Here is a 23,481-nt window from a genome sequence, read left to right on the forward strand (position 1 = left end):
TTTTATTGGAGTTAAAATGACGGCAGCGCGTTTTCCATCAGTCTTGCTGGGTTAGAGTTTCACAGGTGCTTGTGAAGTGTGAATTGTTTATTGCAATGCTGATGGATGACTGCAGCCCTTTAGCGAGTTCCGGACCAGCTAGCGCCGGCGACGATATTACCAGAAATGACTTTAACCGTTTTGCTGGTAAGACTGACTTTAAGACTTTTAGAGTGTTTGTTGGCAAATGCGTGCTGTTCGGTAACCTACCCTATTACCTCGCAAGAGATAAAATGCGAGCTTTTATTGTTACAAATCGTACAGCAGAAAGTTGAGTGTTTGAATTTATATGAATATTATACGTGAAATTCCTGTGATATTTCTTACGCGCTAATTTTATAGATGCCCTTCCTAAAAAACTAAATGTTGAGCTTATATAATTAAGATGTTCATAGAACTTAAGATTTAGAACATCGTTTAAATTGGCGCTGTATTTAGGAGGTGCAACCTATTTATGTAGAAATTGATAATTGTCGTTATAATTGACCCCACAGTGAGTAAAATGATTAAAAAGTTCTAAAAGAGAATAGTTTCGCTTTTTAACCGTTAGCCGCATTTACTTAATTATTAGGTGAGATTCATGTTAATTTGCTTTAAACACATGTGTCCCCATTGGATACCTTCGATATATCTCGTTTTTTAGTCTCAGAATCGTCATTATAGACAGTGGTTCTTAAACTGGTGAATGGTTTACCACAGGGTAAACGAAATTTTTACGAGGGTAAATCGAGAGCGATCTGAAAAGGCAGGTGAAATCATTTATTTTATGTCGATGATTGTACGCATTGCTAGTCGAAAAAAGAAAGCTAAAATCAGTAAGTTAATCTTGCATCAACGCTACTAACCCCTCAAATACATTTTGCTCATGCCAAACGTACAAGTATTATTACGTTTGTGAAATATTTGCAATTTCCTGAATGAAATGCACAGTTTTGTCGTAGAGGTAAAAAACGAACGCTTAAGAAGCAGTAGTCAGGGACCTTTTGGGTGGTCGTATAAAGCGGACGACCCTACAAAATAACGTTTGGCGGAATTGCCTTGGGACGTTAACGAAATTCAGCGAAACCGTAAAACATTAACGAGAATTTAAACAGTCTTATGTTTCCTTTTTGTCGCTTTATGCAAACATTTTTCGGTAAATTTGGAGAGAAATATTAGCTTCAGGTCGTATTTTGCCTATGCAGTAAAAGTGTTTTAAATCCATAATATACCGAAATTAATGGATAGATAGATTAAACCAAGGGCTAAAATTTCCCCTATAGTATGATAATTTTTTGACTTATGTCTCGTAAATATATGTTCTTGTACTCGAATTATCACCAACAGATTTTAACCCGAGACGTCCAAACTGTGTGATTCGCAAAAGTATTATTCTCCATAAACCGTCTTTAGGCATAATCAATGTTGATTTTCAAATTAAAATATGGTGATAAGCGTTGTTTACTTAAGTGGAAAAAATTAAATTTAGCCATATATAAATGCGTTTAACTAGTGAAATTTGCGGGGGATTCTTTGCCAGAGCTTAGATTGTGTAAGTAGGGGACTTTTGGGGCCCACAACGCTTTACATTTTCACACAATTGCCACAAATAAAAATCGGCTGATAAGTACAACGTTGGGGAGATTTTAATGCTAATCCTCACACAGTGCCAATTAGATTATCGGCAAAGAAATTAATCGAATTTATCCTCCCCTGTTTAAGCCAATGCCCCTTCCCTTGGCTTTTCTCGAGAAAGAAAACTGTTTTTACATTGAAATCTGTGTTTTTCTAAACCGATTTTTATTTAAATAGCGAAATGTAGGGACCATGTTTTATGCGAATGTTCAATTCCTGGGCCAAGTAAATCGCACAATTCTTTTATTCTAATACAAACATCACCTGGCAAAGGTTGCAAAAGCACATTTCGAATTTCCGTATTTTATGTCGAAGCCTACTTGAAATGCACCTGAAGAAGCTTTAAGCCAGCAATTTAACATGGTTGGCAGTAAGCGTCTCTACCCTATAGCTCAGGGGTTCTTAAATTGGGGTCCATGAACCCTTGTGGTCCGTAAAATAGTTTTTTGGGTCCATGAAAGCCCAATTGAAATGTTAGAAGCAATCAATTTATCAAAGAAAAGAGGATAATGAAAAATAAAACGGTTTTGCACTGAATGTACATAGACTCCATTTCATTTTCACATTTTTTGGACCGAAATCAGCAGACTTCCGAAGCCAATTTGTCTTGTGACGTCAATTGATGACGTCATCTTTAAAATTTTTTGCCTACCATGGTCCGCGCGAAGCAAAAATAATTTGGCTGGTACACGGTAAAAAAAGTTTAAGAACCCCTGCCATAGCTGGTCTCGATTGGGAAAGCGTTGGGGTGCTTTTTTGCCTTATCAAATATTAATCGCATTTCTGCGCGTGAGTGTTGCGGGCAATGCTTTGTCGTCTTTGTCGCAGTTTTCCGCCGAAAAGAACGATCGATTTAATTCAATTGTACGCCGTGCCGGCATACTTAAAGTGTTTGATGTAAATGTCAAAAGCAATAAAACCTTCTCACATATCAAGTTTGCCATTTCGACGTTTGTATTCCTTATTTTCATTAGTTCTAAAAAAATAGTTTTTTAGTGAAAAACAAATGTCAGGACATTTTGGTCAAAGGACTTCAGTCAAGCCAATTCAAGTTATTTGCAAATATGACAGCGACGAATCTTTGACCACTTAATTCTATTCACGTTTCATAAGTGATCAAAATACAAGACAAATAGCATAAAACTGTAACATGTAAATTTTATCAATATGAGCCATACATTCGTAGGTTAATTTAAAAAAAACCAACTATGTGGACAACTGTAGTCGGCGACCCACTTTTGCGTCGCGACCAATAGGTTGAGAAATACCAATTTAATGTTTTAGCTATATAACAGCCAGTTAAATTGGCCCATAAACTGTTAAGTAAAAGATAGTTAATGGTAAAAAACACTGTTTTATTACTGTATTAGACTCGAATCGTTAAATCATTTGACCAATATTAACAGCATTTTCAGCTTTCCTGAATTATGCCTTGCATAACGTAATGAATACGCATTACGCTGTGTTTCTAATGCACAACCATTAAGTTGGATGGGCACATAAGTTCGCACAAACTGCAAATGTTCAAGCTGCGAACTTAACTGGAATATTACTGTATGTATGGTTTACTTAGAACAGGACCTGGGTTACAATTGAATCTGTTCATTGCTGAACTCTTTATTACTTGAACAAGAAAGTAACATGATTTCCATTTAAGTTGCTTGTGATTTATCTAAAAGAGTCTCATGTTTGGCAAATCAGGACACTCCTATACGTCGTCTAAAATGATATTTTCATTAACGTAAAATAAAACGTCGATCTGATAGCGTTTCGCAAAAGAAATAAAAATGAACATCTTTGCTAAACGAATGCTAAACAAAACTTTGAATATTGTGTTGTAAGCTTAAACAAATAATATGTGTAAGGGACACTAAAAAGGCCTCATCGAAATGTACACGTTATATATATATAAGCTGCGGGAAAACTCGAACCTCACCTCTGTAGACTAGTTTGTAGCCTGGTCTGCTTGTTTTTTTAGCCTGGTCTGCTTGCACAATTGATCGACAGATTCGGTTAGTCTGCGATGGCTTTTGGTGTACTAATGATACGCAAGCCGTAGTCGTTGGTCAAAGACAGCTTCAGAAGGGCTAGATCACAGTTGTAAACACACATATGATGTGCATGTGCGTGTATCCTTCATTGAATAATGAGATATGCTACTGTAGATCCCTTTAAGTGTGAAGTTGCTTGTATTAAAGAATGCAGAAAGCTTTGTCGTATGGTTATTTATCCACTCGCTTCTCTCTGAGACTGTGTTAATCACTAGCTAGAGTGGCGGTCCCGGTATTGCCGGAGCTCGTGAGTTTAAACCTCACGTCAGCCTTATTTTTTTTCTGGCCTGTCTACCTTACCTTACATCATTGATCGACAGATTCGGTGTAATAAAGATACGTAAGCCGTGATAATTGTTCAAAAAGCAGATTTAGAAGGGCTAGATCTCAGTTGTAAACACACATATCTACGTGCATCTTAAATTGAATCCCCATAGACCTAAGCGTATTTTGTTATTTGCTCAAATTTAGCTCGACGCACGAACGGCCGCAGCAACAAAGGTTCGTCCATATTCGGCTCGGCTTTCAAGCCAACCAACGAGGAGCTGACTTACCTGGAGGCGGCCGAGTACGGCGACATTCCGACCGTCAAGCGGATGGTTGAGGGATCCCGGACTCTCAACGTCAACTGCGTCGACTACATGGGTCAGAATGCGCTGCAACTGGCTTGCGGTAACGAGCACTTGGAGGTAGGGATTTCCCATATTTGGTTGAGATCGACCGATATCACTTTTTTAAATTGATATCGATACTCGTTTGTTTACAATTTTATCAACCGATACCCGATACCGATTTTTTTTTATATACCTGGAAAATGTTCACAACTTGAATTAATTGAAAATAAAATCCAAATAACGTTTAGTTTGTATATCTTTAGTAATTATTAAACTATTCTTTGCATATTAACTTGGTGTGGAGCTAAAACCCAAATTTTTTCAATTAAAAAATTGGTAAGTTGTTTGTTGTACAGGAAAAATTATATCATTTTTTCATACTAAAATATCGGCCAAGGTATCGGCTTACATTTACCGATACCGATACAAACATCGGCCAATATTATCGGTAAACCGATATATCTTTCTATCTCTAATATTTGGCATTTCATTTCGATACCGATATACCATAAAAGTATGGCGATCCGATCCGAAACCAAATTACGTCATTCCTATGTTCACATGATCAAAATAGATAAATCGAATTGTTTAACGTTTTTTTTAAACTTATTAGGCCAATATTTTATTTCAAGGTAAAGTCACCGCTTTAGATCGCAAATCAATACCTATATTTTGGAGCATAATAGTTGGAGGTTGTAGTAAGACGTAATAAGAATATCAAAGCCCATACAGAAGTGGTTGTTGAAAATAAATAAAGAGTTATTCAGAACGTTATTCGATACGTTCAAAATATACCTACTTCTGTATGGGCTTTGATATTCTTATTAAGTCCCATATTATTTAGGAATCGGATTGGCACCGATACCAGCCTAATATCGGACAAGTACCGATACTATCCCTTAGCCTCGGGTATCGGCTCCGATCCAATAATTTCGGACATCTCTAATTTCGAGGTATGCGTTATAGTGCGGTGTTTCTCGACCATTTTCGCGCCGACCCAAATATTATATCGTAGCGAAGCGTTGGCGACCCAATTTTCATCTTTGTTTTTTTGCAAGCTTAAATAAAAGCTTAATAAACAAAATCCAAAGAGGACAATAGTAATAATAATGCATTTAAATTATATGTAGAGTATAATAATATAAGCTATTGGTTTTCGTAGTGCTTCATGTATGTTTTCAAATTCTGGAGAAATCGTTTTGAACTAATTGCAATAAATCTAACCATTGGTCTAGTGCAGTTGGCGACCCAACCAAATTAAATTGTGCCCAAGAAAACACTGCGTTATAGTTCCTCTGTGTGTCTTTTATAGCCAGTGGTGTTTCCTGATGTTGTGTGACGGAAAAGTCCAGAATTAAACTAACTTTAGCAATTAGACCAGTGGTTCTCAACCTGTGGTACCAACAGTGATACGCAAAGGCTTTAAGGGGTTCTGCAGAGTTTAGTAAAAAATAAAGTATCTGGTAATGTTGCGGTTGGCGTAAGTTATATTCTTTCTTGCCATATTAGGTTGATCTATAATTAATCTAAAACTAGCACGAGAGAAATGTTTCGTAATCGAATGTTTGCTTTAATAAACAGTGAATAAAGTAATTTAAACTAAATCGAAGTCGAACCACACTTATTGTCCACCTCTAACCCAAAAGTACAAACAGACTGGTGGCAAACCAGCGGCGCCCCAACAACCTTTTTAGGTGTTTATAAGGGCATTTGGGTCTAATTTCGAATTTGAAGACATATTTTAAACGGATAAAATTTTATTCTGACGAATTAAGGCCTTATTCTGTCATGTTAGTACTGCACATTTTGCTTTATTGTCTCGTTGGTCTTAAAACTACATACTATCACAATATATGCCGCTTTATATATTGATGCCTAAAAATAGGTCTTATTTTCTGTTCTCCTTTAAACAGAGTGATTTTCTGAACGCAGGTTGTCGGCTACGTTCTCCTGGATTTGAAAGCTTGTGCATGATGCAATTTAATAGTTGTTGCTATCGGCAATTGCCGATGTGACTTTTTTGATGCTACCCTGTTTGTTAATGAACCATGTAAACATTTCCGATTTGCCCGCACCCCGTCACGGTGTAGTGAAATTTTAATAAATCGATTCTGCAAACTTTAAAAAAAAAGTTCCACCCGAAAGTTATCCCGATATGAAATGCAAATAATTAATTCCTATTGAAATTCAGTAAAGTAGAGCACGCAGGATTCCTAAAACAAGACAAGAAAAACTGTAACCGAATGAATTTCCAACCAACGGGAAACGTAAAAATGTTTAGTGCAATAAAAGTTTGCTTTCAACAAAACTGACGCGTTTAGAAAGATATAATCGAATGTTCTGATCGAAATGCAGACGCGCCCACTATAGTATCCGTTTAAAACGTTTTAAATCTGCAAACATTCTTATTGAAGTAACCGATTTAACAGGCAAGATTTGTCAGGTACAGGTTGTCAGCGTTGTTTTATGGAAATCGATAGCTTTCTTGCTGATTTTTATGGCTTTCTGGTTTTTAACCGGCGCTTTATCTTTTCGCCTTAATCGAGTGGGATAGTCGAGAGGACTAACAGATGTCGAGTGTTTATTTGTTATTTCCCGATGACGTCACCTCTTGTGTTTACTGATGGTAATTTTTTTTCGCTTGAATGACTTAATTTCGTAGTACCACAGCAGGTAACGTTGTGACGTCATGTATATATTTGGCATGTCTTTTTAACAGTCTGTATTTTTCCAATGACAAAGTTTGTAGAGGTATGTCAATTCTGATTTATTTTAAACTAAGTTTTATTACCTGCTAACGCTATTAGAGGGCAATATTTTATTTCGCTTAGTATATAATGTAGCGTGGAGAGTTCCTGGGGAGGTGTAAGAGGGCTGCTGGCTCTGTAGACGAGAGCCGACGGCTGCCTAAGTCACTTACAAGTTCTTAATCCGATTCCAAAGGAGCAGGCCGCTAGAATACCTGTCCTTAACTTCTTATACTCTGGGCAAAGACAATCCACTCAGTAGATAATTTCTCTTTGAGTATATTCACAAATCTCAGAAACACAGCGATAAACAGAGCCGCTAATCAGTAAGACGTTTTCAATATCAAGCGTATAGTAGAATCTATCGTGAAACGCGGAAAAGCAATTCGCTAGGCGTTGCGGTCACACATCAGTGGACAAGGGTCACGTGTTTAGTGAAGTAGGCTAACTGCTACAATAAACGTTAGTATTTTTGCATTTTTATGGTTAGGAAAGTAAGTCGACTCGTTATAAAATGAAATAGTTAATACGCCCATATAGAGACTAAAGGCCAATGTGGAGAAACCAATAAAGCCATATCTACAGAGGAATTATCAATAATACTTAGGATTAAGACCAACGAATAATAAACCCTAATACGCAATAAAACCTACGACTAAATAAGGCCGAAAACCGTCAGAATAAATCCTATACCAATCGGAATTGTTTCTAAATCGCCTAGATAAAATATAGATCAGGTGGCACTATTTAAAGACAAATTGTATTAAATTCTCGACAAGCTTTCGCACAAGCGTGCTTCACCAGTCCAAAGTACAAATACGGTCATTTACAAAGATTAGATAAAATATGAAACTGTATAGCGATACTATAGTATTGGGCGATAGCGTGTAAGTGCAGCCATTTTGGCGCCGCCGTTCCGGCATTGCCATTTAGGACTGTTTGCCTTTAATTAGGCTTCGGGGTGGGGTTCAAAGTTAGATTAGGGATTTGGATATTGGGGATCTTAATTTAGTTCGAGTGGGGTTTGAAAACAAAAATAGACTGAGGTTTGTTATTTGCATATACAAGCTACTTCGCGTAGCATTTTTCCACAATAAGGGAACCAAAGGAAAAATGAAATATAAGTTGCAGCAAATAAATAAATAGAAATTATATTCGATTTGAAACCCTGTGAACAAACCACAGTAAAATCCTGCTGACGTAACGTTTGCGTCCTAATACGCTGTTGTATCAATTACGGGCTCATGCGAAATCGTTTTGCGACTGGGCCTACTGCGAAAACGTTATAATATTTATTTATCTTTGATTCATCGATTACTTCGTCAGGCGAAATCCTCGCTGATTAAAATCTTAATGAAGATCTTGCTTGATGGAAAACCTGGACAGAGCGTGTGCCTGATCAATACTGTCGTCAATTCTTCAATTTGCCGGGACTTTTCTGTTCAAACACAATGAACGGTTGACAGAGAACCCGTGACACCTATGGGCGTTAAATGCACGCCGCCTAAAATTGCTGTTTTAATTGTGCAAGAATATGTTAAACCCTGGGTCAGTTGGTCACATAAAACAATGCTTCATATCTTAATTGGGCATTAGCAGTGTTTCTTAACTGCGGCTCTTAACCGTCCGTCTTTCTGGAGGCTCCAATTAGGGTTAAACAGTTGAAGTTATATTATACTTAAATCTATTTCCCTTTAAACGACTTGGTCCGAACGGCTATGCTCTCATGTGCGGTCAAAGTGCAGTTTACTAACATATTGCCAAGAACGAATTCAGATGATAAAGATGTTTTATCGCAATACCTATTTAGCTAAAGTATAGTATGTTGTACATTACACAAATATCTTGACGTATCAGGAACATACCAATTGGGGACACGAGGCCCCCCAAAATATTTAAATATATTTATTATTTTACTTAAAAAAACAAACATTTTCTCGCTTCGCAGAAATCATATATCCTTGTGCAGATTTATGTTTAAATTAGTGCAGATTTATGTTTAAATTAGTGCAGATTTATGTTTAGTGCAGATTTATGTTTAAATTAGGGGTAAATGCAATAAAGAATTTCACGGTAAGGGTGAACTAAACTGACACAATTAAAGAAATACTGCACCAATTCATGCTTTTAAACTTCGTTTATTGCGACATGTTTCGCTACTTAACTATCCCAATAGCGAAATACATTTTGGTTATTCCAATTTTTTCCTGATCAGCGCAGTTTTTAGCAGATTCGATCTGCGACTTAAACTTGACAGCACTTATGCCAGTGCGATATGAGTGCTTATAATTGGCGCTTAACCGTCATAATCTTATTTCTACTATAGTTTTTTATTTGACGTCCCAGGTGCCCTCTTATGAAGTTGCAAGCGCTGGAAAGAGAAGCCGAACAATTCAAGCGGCGTTTTGTGAAGCACTAGTTTAATGAGAGCCCTGGAAAACTAAATTAGTGTTCCATTATCAGCGTAGTCCCGAGTTGCGGCAGAAGTAGAAAATGCAAACGGAGCGACGTCATTTCTCCCTGTAAAAAAACGTCCGTTCCCATTTCAACCCTGCGTCGCGTAAATAGCATGCAAAAACAACACATAAAAGTAAAAGGAGCTGAATTATTGATATCCACCTTGGCAGGCGACCGTAAATGTTGCTCTTTAAGTTTCGCCAACTCCTTATTAAACCTTCTGCCATTTGATGCCCGCGACACTCTACCCTATTTTTACACTAGACATTTTCTCCACTGCCTATCAGCATTGGTGAAAGCAGCGCCGTGAAATATCAGCGACGCCGTAATGCGTTTCAAATTTCCCGACCATCTTGAGGCTATAAGGTTATTTTTATGTGAAAATTGGCCTTTCCTGTCCGCGTATATATATCCGGCCATTAACTGTTTCCGCAATTAAGCCCGAACAAGTCATTTTCTTGTCTGTCATCTTTAAAATGCGAAAACGTAAATCGAAATAAACCAACATCGATTCCGGGTGACCTCAGACTAAATAAAACATTATTTGCTCTTTACATTTAATCCATGTTACTAATGAAAGTGGAACTTTGTGTCTCGTCAAGAAGTATTTGTAATGGATTTGCAACGCAATCATTAAAAATGTTACTTGTGATAAATCGCGTTTCACACAATAAACGATTTAATTGAAAACAGTTTATTAATGAATAGTAATAAACGTGGATATCACCGAACCATTCATTAAAACTGTTATACTCAACACCAATAACGGCATACATAGTTCAAAACTCAACGAAATGTTGCAATATAGTTGTAAAATGACAATATCTTTTAAAACTTTTTTTTTAAATATGTTTTTGTAAAAATAAAATATACAATAGTTTCACACTATTATTAGGCGTGATGTATTTACTTATAGTTTACTTTTTGTTTCTTATGGTGGCGTTTAAAAGGTCGAATGTTTTGAATTACCATCTTCCTGAAAAAAACATCAGCTATTCAACTTCTACGTTTATGCTACTTAAATCATATGGTAAAAAAGTCATTATATGGCGATATTTCGATGTTCATGTTATGGTCCAAACGAACAAAAATCCCAGATTTTCCAGATTACCCCCTCACCCACCAGACTACCCCTCCCCCCAGCTTGACCCCTCCCTCCCAGACTGCAGGTTTACATAAAGCTCGGCCAAAGTAACACGACATTTGATCGCGCGCGCAATGTTTCACGCGACCCGCGATTTTAAGGAGGCGCGCATGAATATTTCACGACGACGGCACGCGAAGATTGATGGGCGTCGCGTGTTTTGACACCATGTCCATTGTGACGTAAGCGTCTGGAAGGTTGTCGTGCCTGTAGCGAAGGACGAGGGGCGACCATTCGATATGGCCGCATCCCTAATTATAAAATTATGGAAATTGATTGAACTTAATTCTTCAAAAGGGGATTCAACTTTTTTTCAAATAAATGAGTTTCCGTTGATGGGGAATTTTGGTTTCAGCATTAGAAAAATGTTTTAAAAAATGTTTCCGTATCAGTTAGTTCAATTATCTACTCTTATAGAAAAAGGAATTGGTTGTTTTAAATTCTTTCAATTTAAAATTTAGTTTATACAGTCAGAAAAATCTCGACAATTCTTTGCCGGACTACTCGTTTTGGATCGTTCGTCCTACAGAAAAATACCGACGAGGCATCTGATTGCTGGTAAATTTTTTCTCGGTTTCAACGCGCCACAGGAATTATAAGTTTCTTCTTTTTCCAAGTCAAAATTATGGATAACTAATTCCCATAACTATAGTATTTTTTAATATTTGACTTCTTTCCTTAAACATAGCGTTACACGAAACGGTAGTTAAACACAACTTATAGTCTTCAACAGACAAAGATCAACCTGCGTACAACATAAATCATCAATAAAACAGCGAAACTTAAAATTGGACTTCTAGCATGCATATTGCCTGTTGTCAACCCACGACTCGACACATGTGCCTTTTTATCCGGTGCTGTCCGGCTCTTACGTTCATATTGTATTTTGCTTTTAGGGTGAATAGCTTTGTTTTCGTTGGTTCACTATGAATCAAAATATGTTTTGAATCCAAAATTATATCACCTCTGTGAAATCAAGACACATTTCAATAAAAATAATAAATCCATAATAATTCGATAAAATCGGGGAAAAAATAAAAAAGGAACAGGGAAAGAAGGCGATGTATACTTCAGTTAGTACCACTAGGTGTTGAAAAGGTACAAAGGTGTCGAGGTGGTATCGATGTTAAGCTCTGATGGCTTACGTTGTTGACTCATCAGAGAATCCTGTTTTCTTTTCTGTGTTTTATCTCTTTTTTTACTTGAATATTTACACTGATGATCGCGTGAGATATTGCCGATCGTTTGTAAACCACGAAATCTAAATCTTAACGAATATCAAGCCACATTTATTTAACAACTCCCGGTGAAAAACAGCTTGAGTTGTTGGGTCGTTTCAGGATTATTATTAATGTCACGGTTTAATTGAAGCTAGCCGAACAAACGAATGTGTGTTATTAAGTAAAGTTATAATATATTAATTTATGCATATTCAAAAGGGATGCTTTTCGGCTAACAAAAGGCTCTGTGTCTCAGACAGCTTGGCCACCACTGGCGGTAGCAATCGTGATGTATAAGTCGACCATTTGCGGTTAACTATCTAAGAAAATAAGCTCTTGGTCTATGACTGTTTGGCAACCGCTGTAGTGACTATAACGACGCTCGCTTATCTTCAGGTGGTAGAAATCCTGATCAAGCAACCGGCCATGGCCCGCATCGGCGACGCTCTTCTCCTGGCCATTAGCAGGGGATACCTACGGATCGTCGAGATCATCCTTAATCATCCGGCTTTTGAGGAGCAGGACCGGCTTATGTGCAGTCCTTGCGAGCAGCGAAAGCACAGCGTGTCCGAGGTTAGTTTCCCAATTGCCAGTGTTGTAAACAAGTCGTTTTGAATTGACTTAAGCAGTGGTGGGATTCAGCCGGTTCGCACCGGTTCTATAGAACCTTCTCGCGGAATTTTATGAGATCAGCGAACCGGTTAGCATTAGTGGTTAATGTCACTGGATTTTTGCATCTTATTCCATACATTGATTTTTGAGATCCAAGTAGCTCACGTGTTTTGTTTTTTTCAAAATGTACAATGGTCAAGGTCACACCTAACAGCTATCCATTGTGTTAATTTTTATAATTTTAGTAGTTTTATTTTGTGATTGTTTGTGTAAATATTCAATTGATGCGTCATAAGTACAAGTCATAAGGCGACTGCTGCTTTTTAGTGCGGCTGTTGGCACTTAGCAGTGATGAGATTCAGCCGGTTTGCAGTTCGCAAGATTTGCTGGAACATGGGGTTTCATCCTGTTCTTGCAATGACTTTAATTATTTTCCGGAAAATATGACTTTTTGTAACAGAACCGGCTAAAATATATGACTTTTGTGATAGAATCGGCTGACAAAAATTTGAATCCCACCATTGCTTATGTCCCAATTAAGTCATTTGTAAAATAACTTAAGTCTAACGAAAGCTATCTGTGTAAAAGTCAAGTTATATGAAAAATAACATAAGTCCAAGTCAAGTCTTTTGGAATAAATAACAAGTTCAGTCCCAGTCAAGTTATAACTCAATTCCATGTCAAGTCCTTGTCATAAAAACTACACGTTCACCTTTAAAAATTAGTTAAACTCGTCCGATTATGAGAAATACCTTAACTAAAAGAATACCAAAAAGGCAAGAAAGGCCAGCAAATTGTTTTATGTGCAAAAATTACAATAAATAACCCAACTTTAGGAAAAATACTTTTTGAAAACACTTAATTTCAATCAAAGTAATTTGTCTAAAATACTTAAGTCCAGTGAAGTCATTTGAAAACAGCGACTTAAGTACACAATTGCCAATTGCCTGGTGAGTTAAAATTTCGATTGTGATCCTCTCTGTTCGGGTCTTTATCAGAGCGACCGTTGCCCGCATACACTGATTGATCACCACAATTCACTTGGTGAAACGTGGATGCATTAAAACCGCTAGCTCTGTGGTAACCCACACGTAGGTCATTGAACTTTTGGTCCGACAATCCGCACCTAGTTTAACGAGGTTTAAAATCAAACATACTCTTCGCGTATTCAAACCAATTCAATTTAGCGTTTTCAGGATCGATAAAAATCATTTATCACCTGAGGTTCCGCCATTTTATTTTACAGGATTCACGAAATTCAAGTAGTTACCATATTTTGTTCCAAGATTCAGACCAACCATTTACTGATTTTGTTTTCTGACTTGTTTATCTTTGTAGGTCTACCTTAATGTTTTCCCACGATCCTAATCAACCTTTCGTTGTAATTGCACATTCCAATGTTCTATATACACCATTTGTTCCCCCACTTTTTGTAATTTTCCGTGAGCAAAATACATTTTTGATTTTTAGATTTGGTTTCAACCATATGTTTTTAAAAATTCTACAATTTTCTTTCTTCTCAATCATTAGGGGTTTACTAAATATTGGTACTGTTTTATCAGATTATTATAGACTTTACGGTAAGGATTTCTTTTAACATGCCAAATCAAACATTTCTTCTTCCAGTTTCCGTCAATTTTAACGCATCGATTAAAATCCGCCTTTTGTATTTCTCGGTTTAAAATAAATATTTGGCTCTGACAAATTCCTTCTTAGGGATTGCCAGGATCCAATTAAACATTTACACTTCCAAAGGAGGCTATTTTGTCTTAGGTAATCTCAACTCAATAAAAAAAAATAGTTTTCCAGGACCCGTAACTTTATTTTACAGGGTCAACACCAACCCTTTGTCCGTTTTGCAATTTGCAAATTCCAGTGTTGTAATGACTTAAGTCAATGACTTGACTTAAGTGCACTTAAATGACTTGACTTAAGTCTTTTTGGCAAAATGTCTTGACTAAAGTATTTTAGACAAATGACTTGGGTTGAATTTAAGTGTTTTTATAAATCATTGGTTTTTAAAATTGGGTTATTTATTCAAATTTTTGTTCATTGCTTGCTTGATATTGTGATTTTGGTATTTTTTTTAAGGTATTGCTCATAGTTGGACTAGTTTACACAATTTTAATTGACAACGACTTGACTTGTAATTGATTTTCTCTAATTATGAATTGATTTGAACTTAGGTTATTTTACATATGACTTAACTTAAACTTAAGTTATTTTCCAAATGACTTGACTGGAACACTGAAAAAACCCTCCGTTTGTCCAATTGCAGGACCACGACTTCTACGCGTACGACGACGACGGTACTCGCTTTTCTCCCGACATAACGCCCGTTATCCTGGCTGCGCAGTGCCAGGAGTTTGACATCGTTCATGACCTGCTAAGGAGGGGCGCGCGCATCACACAGCCCCACCACTACCGATGCCTTTGCAGGGAGTGCTCTTTCAGGTGAGCCGCGGGGTCAGTGCGTTGGGGGAGTTTTGTTAGGGGAAGCCATTCGAAGAGTAAAAACAAAATGACTAAAAAGTAAAACTACATTAATAAGTATAGCAAACGTAATAATAACTACATCGTTTATGACGTAACAGTGCATGACAATTGAAAGTGTGGCATGGCTGTTATCGACTGTTGTAGTACTGCTCATAAATGCCACAAAACAAATTATTAAGAGGACAATGTTTATAATTTTTTTGGGGCACGACCCATGTGCCTCCCTGGCTACGCCTATGGAAGGGTACCAGTTGTTTTGAAGTTCGGACACAGTTGAGCGGCTTGCAATGCTAGCCCAGGTATAGTGTAAAGGGGTTTAACCAATATTTTTACTTTCTTATTAAGTAGATTGACAGTAAATTGGTGGATTTGAAGGTAGGGATTTTCGACAATATGGATCGGGGCCTATACGCGATGTCAAGTGGTGGTATCAGCACTAAGGATGTCCGATACTTTATATTTTATCCCGATCCCGATATTTTGGGCAGAAAGCACCGCGATCCAAACCGTTACCAAATGACGTCATTGCTTCGTCAAACAAGGAAAACAGATGTGAATAAAACAATTAAAGGCATTTTTCATCAGTTTGTTAGACCTAAGTTTGCTTTTGCGTTCAGATGTTGAAATACCTTTGATTGTGAACCGACTATTCTTTATAAGTAAAGCTTTCGAGATAGAGAGGATGCGTTGGATAACGAAACATGCCCGAATTTCCTATACCCGGATCGCGCCGATACCACCCTAGTATCGGACAAGTACTGTTCATTTTATATGGTATCGAGTATCGGCTGCGATCCGATAATTTCTAACAACCTGAATCAGTAGTCGTTCGATACTGGGGTGGTATCAGCGACGATATATTACGAAATTAATATCGGAATTTCAGCCCTGGTTTTCGACCTGAAACAGCGATTTCACCTTAAAACTGTAAAAACACATATATTAGAGCACAATAGGTTAATCACTCGTGGTAACTAAACTTCTTAACTTTCTTTAAACTTCTTTATTTTAACGCTAAAACGAATTGTGACCTAACAACCTAAATATATCGCTGATTGATTCTATTCTATCAATTTAGCTTGTTTATTCAGAGTAAGCTAATGACGTCATTTGGTATCGGATCGGATCTGGGTGTTTTTTGCCAAAATATCGGGTATAGGTATCGGAATAAAATGCCAAGTATTGGATATTCTTGTAGCTCCTGGGTAACTTTAACAAGTTTATAGAACAACGTTCTAAAGCTGGTGCGGTTTAGTAAACTAATTTAGTGTCTTTTTTAAAATAAAAGTAACGCAAAGTTTTTCCCACAAAACAAATTTTGTTCGCCGGTCTTTCCTTTTCTGTCTGAGCAAGAATTCGAAGCAATATAAACTGTGTAACAAACATTATTATCCATTTAAAATAATTATTTGGTCAATGCCCTATTTTTTTTGACGAACTCCGAACACACAATAGCCAGTTCGCAGTGCTTATTAACAGTGTTGCAATGACTTAAGTCACTGTTTTTAAATGACTTGGCCTGACTTAAGTCGTTTTGTCAAATATCTTGGGATTAAATTTAGTGTTTTTCATTAAAATTTATTTCAAGTTTTGTAGATTAAACAATTCGTTTGCTGCATATTGCGTTTGTGTTATTTGTAGCTTAACACTAACCGATGACTTGGACTAGGACTTGACTAAGTTGACTAGGTATTTTTACAAAAGACTAGACTTGGACTAAAGTCATTCCAAAATGATTTGTTTACAACACTGCTATTTAATTTAAAATAGGCCAAAACAAGTATTGTGTAACCTTTGTATTTCGCCGGACCGGAGGCTTGTCGGCCGTATGTTCTCAAAGCAGTTGCACGCCCCAGCAAAACATACATTGCTTCTGTGGCCATTCAAAAATAAACAAACACCATTTTTTACTTTGTTACGTCACAGGCGAAACCACGACTCGCTGAGCCACTGCCTGTCACGCTTGAACGCGTTCAAGGGTCTGGCCAGTCCCGCCTACCTTTCCCTGGCCAACCCAGACCCTGTCCTGGCCGCACTCAAGCTCAGCCACTCACTCACCACCCTCGCCAACGTCGAGAAGGAATTTAAGGTTGCGTAATTGTGTGACGTCATAGAGGGTAAAGTATATGTTTTCTTTCAAAATCTAAATTCATCGGAATAAGGCCTAAATAGCCAAAATGACAAATAGCTCTTATTCCGATTATATGTATTACGACCATTAGGCATTAGTCCTATTTTGGTCTTATTACGAACTGTGTTTGTTTCGATGTTAATGTTGTTCTTTTTTGGTCTTATAGCTGAAGTCCCTAAAGACCGATCTGAGTATTTCAAGCTGATCGACTCGATCGAGTAATTTACTCGACTCGGTTGATACACTTAGCTCCAGAACTATTTACTGCTCGACTCGGCAAAAAACCTTTAGTTATTCTTTTCGACTCAGTACTTTAAGAACTCCATCTCTTTTCTGCACTCGCCGAGCGATAACACATTATACAAACTGAAAATAGCAAGAAAATGATATTTCGACGGTGGTTACCAAAGCCGAATAATTTTTTAAAAAGTCAATGGCAGTCCACTTTTACTTTATTGTTACGTCACAGAATGACTATCTAAAGTTGGCGACGCAGTGCAACGACTTTGTGGAGAAACTGTTGGATTTGTGCCGCGACACAGAGGAGGTGGACGCCATCTTGGATGGAAACACAATTCGACCTGGAAGGTCCCAGCTGCCCAAGTACAAGGCCAACAAAAGGTTGGAGAACTGCGTTGTCTACGCTGTTGTACACCCACCTGTCACGCTCGGACGCCATTTTAGGTCTAATCGACGATCTGATAACATATAAAACAAAATCTTCGGTGAAACATTATGTGTATTAACAATTCAAAGAGGACTATATGATTCTTTTAAAGCTGAACAGCAAACTGTAGTATAAACCACTCGACTGTTTAATTTTTTTAATGCTTATTCAAATGTAAATCTTCCGTTGTTCTATTTGTTTGTCCATTAATCAATTGCAGGCTATAACTTATTCCTGACAGCAAAAATCACGAACTATTGTATGAAGGGAGAAAATGTTTGAACAGGTTTGTTTTCAATCTCGTGTTAAATCACTCGTTTATCAACTATTTCAGTTTTTTAAGGGCAGACTAATTTGGGCATTAAATAGAAATTGCAACGGTCGTAAAACAGGCGGTATGTGATTAGGAAATAGATCAGATTAGGCATAACCTTTACCACTAATGAGCACAAAAGGGCAATTACGAAAACAGTTGCCCAATCGAACTTTGTTCAAAGCGCTTTAAAGATAGTTTTTTTTAATAATCAAGATGATGTCGACCTACTCGACCTTTTTGGCTTTGCAATTCATTATCAAGCTACATTACAGATCCGTGCATAGTGTACCCTGAACCATTTAATTTAATAAAATCCTCTGCTGCTTACCAAAGCAATATTTAACTTTTAAACTAACCTGCCAATATTCCAATAATCCATGGTAGACCGAGGACAGGCATCAGGCAAGCTACCGCTTTTACAGAGGCCTTTTTTTTAAAGTTTTTGTTATCAGAACATATGGTTTCAGCCATTATTCAATTTTCTGTAATGAAACCTTTTTTAAAACTGTAGGTTTTAAAATTTCATTTAGAATCGTTTTTGTCCAGCATCACAATTCACGAGTCTAACAAAAAGGATTTTCTGCAACATCGTGTATTTGGCGTATTTTTTTTTGCTTATTTTTAGTATTTTTGTTGTTGGCAGCGACTGCACTGGAGACACTGAGAGTAATCCGAAGCTTTGCCAACTGAAGCTTGCCATGAAGTACAAAGTCAAAAAGGTGCGTGCGGGTTGACTTTTATTGTATAGAAGGTTCGAGAAATTAATAAATCAGAGTTTATAAACGTGAATGTATACTCAGATGAGTGATAATACATGTAATATTATTTTTGTGTTGACGTTTTTTCAATCGAACACGTTCTTTTTTGGTGATAGAATTTTTTAAATCGATTTTTGTTTTAATTTTTTTTAAATGTTTCCGCAATTTTATTATGCCTGGTATTTAAAAAGTTTAAACCTTGCACTTGCGCGCAAATTGTAAATTTACTAACCGCAAATTGTAAATTTACTAACCTTAAAGCTGTGGGAAAATTCGGGTACTCTTTTGTTAAATATTTTAAACAACAACTGTTTATGTATCTCCAAAAGTGACGTATTTTTTCATTACTGTGAAACTAATACTGCTGTATTTAAAATTAAAAAACTTTGTTTCGCTATACATGCTTGTTAAATACATGTTCAATAAAGCGAAATAATGCTCTACATATTTTATGCACCAAGTGACGAAACACTGGTTCTGCATTTAAGAAACCTAACATGAAAGTAATTACAAATTTGCACGCTTAAAAAATCGGAAAATTTGTATTTTACGAAAGGTCATACTATATTTTCAAAACGAATTAATAGTCAAATTTAGCCTATACTGATGAAGCAAAATTCAGTCGAAATATATTTTCTTCTTTTGAGGGCTCAGAAGCCTCGGGGTTGTGCCAATGAGACACCTACCGGGGTGAGGGGAGCATCATTGCCCTTTTATAATTTTGTTATTTTATGTCGTATACGTTGCGAAAAAACAAAGCATTACGTCAAAAAGGGGAGTATTGTACGCAAACATACGAGAACAACATTGCTTACGTTTACAGAATAGGACGCAACGTGACGAAACTATGAATAAAGTGCTTAGCAGAAATGACGCTTTTTACATTATGGGTGGTTGGTTGGCGCGTGGTTTGATGATTCAGAGTTGGATGTGGGGGTTATTAGATGGCTGTTTTTCTCTTGCCTTTTCAATTGCATATCGGATTCGTGTGGGTAATTTTTGTAATAATGAGCGACAGTGGCGTAGGCAGCAAAAATTTTGAAAGGCGCCAAAAAAACTAAACTTTTTTGTTTGGCTTTTGCCATTGTATGAACTGCCGAATCGAAAACAAATAACTAAGCCAGCAAACCGTTTCGAGCAGCAACTGACTGAGTTTTAATGCAATAGTCAAGAACATTTAATGAGAAAACAACGTAATAATAACCACACTTAGTTTGTGACGTAACAGTGCACTGCTGTGGTAATGCTCATAAATGCAACAAAACGAAAGAGTACAATTTTTTTGTGGGGGGGGGGAGGGGTATGGCCACTGTGACCTGGCTACGCCTATGATGAGCGGCCCTGTCCTTGTACTCCTGTCCGACATTCTTGGACGGTTTTGTCCCGTCTTTTCGTCTAACCTCAAACGATGTTCTGTAATACTTGTCTTCAGTTTGTGGCGCACCCGAACTGCCAGCAGAAGTTGATGGGAATTTGGAACAAGGAGGTCAGTTGGATGCGGCAGCTCTCCATTTTCTACAAGACTCTGCTTGCATTGGGCGCAAGCCTGCTGATGCCAGTGCTATCCCTCATCTATATATTCGTACCTTACAGCAAGGTAGGCCACTGGTGTTGCGCAGCAGTTTCACGCTACGCATACCTGCATTCAACATGCGGCATTCAACATGCGGCATATAAAGACAGTAACAAATCATGCGCAACCGACATTGAAATGTTTACCGGTCGCTATAGTTTTACTGAGTCAGGTATTAGACTATTATGCCAAATAAAGTCGATTATTATGAAACTGTATAGCTTTGACAGAATTTTAGGTGTTCCGCGTAATTTTTCGTAAGTATCGAAAATAACCATCAAGCTAAAAAAGTTTTTCAACAACTGACTTAAGTTCTAACTTCGTTTTTTAAACTACCCCTATTAGTCATCTTATAAACTTACCGTCGTGTTGTCCCAAATCAACCCAAAATGGGTTAATGGAGCGAAGCTTAAAAACAAGATGCATATCAAAACGTTTTACTATTATACCATTTTTGCAAAATTTGTAAATAAGTACGAAAACTACTTAACAAATGATGTCGATACATTTCATTTCGATTCCGATAGACGATATTTTGGCGAAAATTATCGTGATCCAATCCAATACCAAATGACGTCCATTTTCAAGTAAATTTTTTTCAGGTCATTAGCCCAAAATTTGCTTTAGTGTATATAAGTGTATTTACATTTAGTTGATAACCTACTATTTTTTAAAAGTTATCAATTAAAGTCCAAATCGCTGCTCCAAACAGCAAATCATGGCTGAAATTCTATATATTAATTCGGTATCGGACGAGTAGCGATACATCCACTTAACATCGAGCATAGGTTTTAATGTGATATTATAGCATAGGCTTTAATGTGATATTATAGCACAGCCTTTAATGTGATATTATAGCATAGGCTTTAATGTGATATTATAGCATAGCTTTAATGTGATATTATAAGGAATCGCTAGCCTGGATAAACTAACTGCTCAACCAACTTGTCGCTCAGGTCGGTCGTATCCTGCAATCACCCATCTGCAAGTTTGCGCTGCAGGCAATTGCTTACGTACAGTTCGTTACTCTGCTCATGATCAACTGCCTTGACAGGTAAACACCCAAACCTCCGATGCAAGATACTTCGTTTTATTACTCCCATACCGATGGGAGACGTTTTAGGTAAAAAAATACGGCTGTACTTTTTGACCACAAATTATTATCAATTATAAAATTGTTCTTCCGGCACATATATTTTTTTATGAATTGTAGCAACGTTTCGATAACCTAAACGGGAAATCTTTATTGCGACAATGAACTTGTCACGGGTCGAAGAATATATAGGATAGCAGCCACACAATAAACAAAAAAATACAATGGATTAAGGTTGACAACAATATTATAGTAAAATTTGTCAAATAAATTGAACTCAAAACGGGCAAATACCATGTTAAAGTTATCACTGACTCGGTTTCATTCCGTTGATATTTCACTTATTTCTGCCACTTTACAAACTTCTCGAAAATTCCCATAAAATATGTTTATCGGATCTGCACCGACACTACCCTAAATGTCGAACAAGTTTGGGGGGCTACTACCTAAAAACGGGTATCAACTTTAACCAAATAGCTTTGGACATCCTATACTGGAAACTAAATTATAACCCATATAAATACATCTTCAAAAGACCATATTTAATTCACTTAGCTTTCGCTTAAAAAAATCTGCCTATGCCTAGCTTCAATTACCTGGCTTATAATACCCTTTTTGTCAGGATGGAAAGCTTCCGTGGACTCAGCGTTCTCTCATTCTTACATCACCAGCACGAGCCCACTGGAAGACATACCAAGTTCAACTGGTGCGAGATTATAATCATGATCTACATATTGGGTGAGCCACGTCTTAGAATCATGGTTTTTGTGAATTTGTCGATTCAGTATGACGTGTTTTGTTGTCGATCAAATAACAATTAATTGTTAAATCTATGGCTTACCATATCTTGATTGATTGGGATTAGCAATTTAAGTTGTTTTGGTTTACGTATCGCAAGTAACAAGCGAAGACTATGTATATGAAAAACCAAACGACCATCATAAATAAGTGAGTCGTCCTCATATATGACGATAACCAAATCTTGGTTGATTGGCTTTAACAATTTAAGCTACTCTATTTTCCGTATCGCAATCAAAAAGCAAAGATTATATACAAAAACCAAACGACCATCATAAGTAAGTCGTGCGTCATTTTAAAGCAGGGGTCGGGAACCACTTTAGCTAAGGGAGCCATAAAACATTCGATGTTGTATTTCTATGAGAGCAATATAATACGAAAAATGGCAATTTGAACAGGCTCTTTACGGAGCCCCGTCGAAAGAGCAGGGCCTTGATATAAAGAGATTCCATAAAACGGGATAACAGTCCCGAAAATACTAATAGAAATCGCCCAAAAAATGATTACTATGCGTTAAAAAAGGAAAAAAAAAAGTTAGTAAAGCGACCTTGACCGTGTGACGTTTTATTCAAATCATGCTAAAATGATAGCTTAGATTTATTTTCAAACAAGATTCTTTCATCAAAAGATCCATATGGCATCAAAAAAGAGCCATAGGTTCCCTACCCATGTTTTAAACCGACTGTAAAAAACGCAGTGGCGAACCTTGCTCCAAATTATGGCTCTAGGTCTCCTCTGGAACGAGTTGAAGGAACTGTGGCAACTGGGACCCCGTGCCTACATCTGCCAGCTGTGGAACATCATCGACTTCTTTATGCTGCTTATTCTCATCACGTCCTTCACCAGCAGAGCGATCGCCTACATGAAGGTGTGTGTAAAAGGTTCATAGAGCGGAAGAGTTTAGGCTTGCTAGCAAGTTAGCTAAGCGGTTTACTGTAGAAGTGCTTCTCAACCGGGGTATGTCGCTGCACTTTATGGTGCCATTTTAACGCACAAGGGTGCCGGAGGAAAGGCTATTTTAATTATTTAGGATTCTAATTTTTGATCTATTAGTACGCTTCTTTTTTTAATCTCGTTTATTGTAACGTTCCAGTTAATCCACTCAGAAAAAAATACGACCAATGGTGCCGCGGACTTTTTATAATTTCTGT

The 23,481-nt window shown here is 37.2% G+C and overlaps 1 protein-coding gene across 1 annotated transcript in view; it reads left to right on the top strand.

Annotated features, from left to right (window-relative positions):
- LOC146136809 (short transient receptor potential channel 7-like) overlaps positions 1 to 23,481 on the top strand; it is a 52,833-nt gene that overhangs the window by 17,613 nt on the left and 11,739 nt on the right. Inside the window, exons 4-13 of the mRNA XM_083395874.1 lie at positions 4,176 to 4,393; positions 12,283 to 12,459; positions 14,777 to 14,952; positions 16,921 to 17,083; positions 17,595 to 17,728; positions 18,752 to 18,827; positions 20,299 to 20,463; positions 21,396 to 21,493; positions 22,155 to 22,270; positions 23,059 to 23,198. Of these exons, the coding sequence (XP_083252000.1) occupies positions 4,176 to 4,393; positions 12,283 to 12,459; positions 14,777 to 14,952; positions 16,921 to 17,083; positions 17,595 to 17,728; positions 18,752 to 18,827; positions 20,299 to 20,463; positions 21,396 to 21,493; positions 22,155 to 22,270; positions 23,059 to 23,198 (1,463 nt within the window). The remainder of the gene's footprint in view (positions 1 to 4,175; positions 4,394 to 12,282; positions 12,460 to 14,776; positions 14,953 to 16,920; positions 17,084 to 17,594; positions 17,729 to 18,751; positions 18,828 to 20,298; positions 20,464 to 21,395; positions 21,494 to 22,154; positions 22,271 to 23,058; positions 23,199 to 23,481) is intronic.

This window comes from Ascidiella aspersa, chromosome 8 (genome assembly GCF_963924565.1).
Source record: "Ascidiella aspersa chromosome 8, kaAscAspe10.2, whole genome shotgun sequence".
Lineage (NCBI taxonomy): Eukaryota > Metazoa > Chordata > Ascidiacea > Phlebobranchia > Ascidiidae > Ascidiella > Ascidiella aspersa.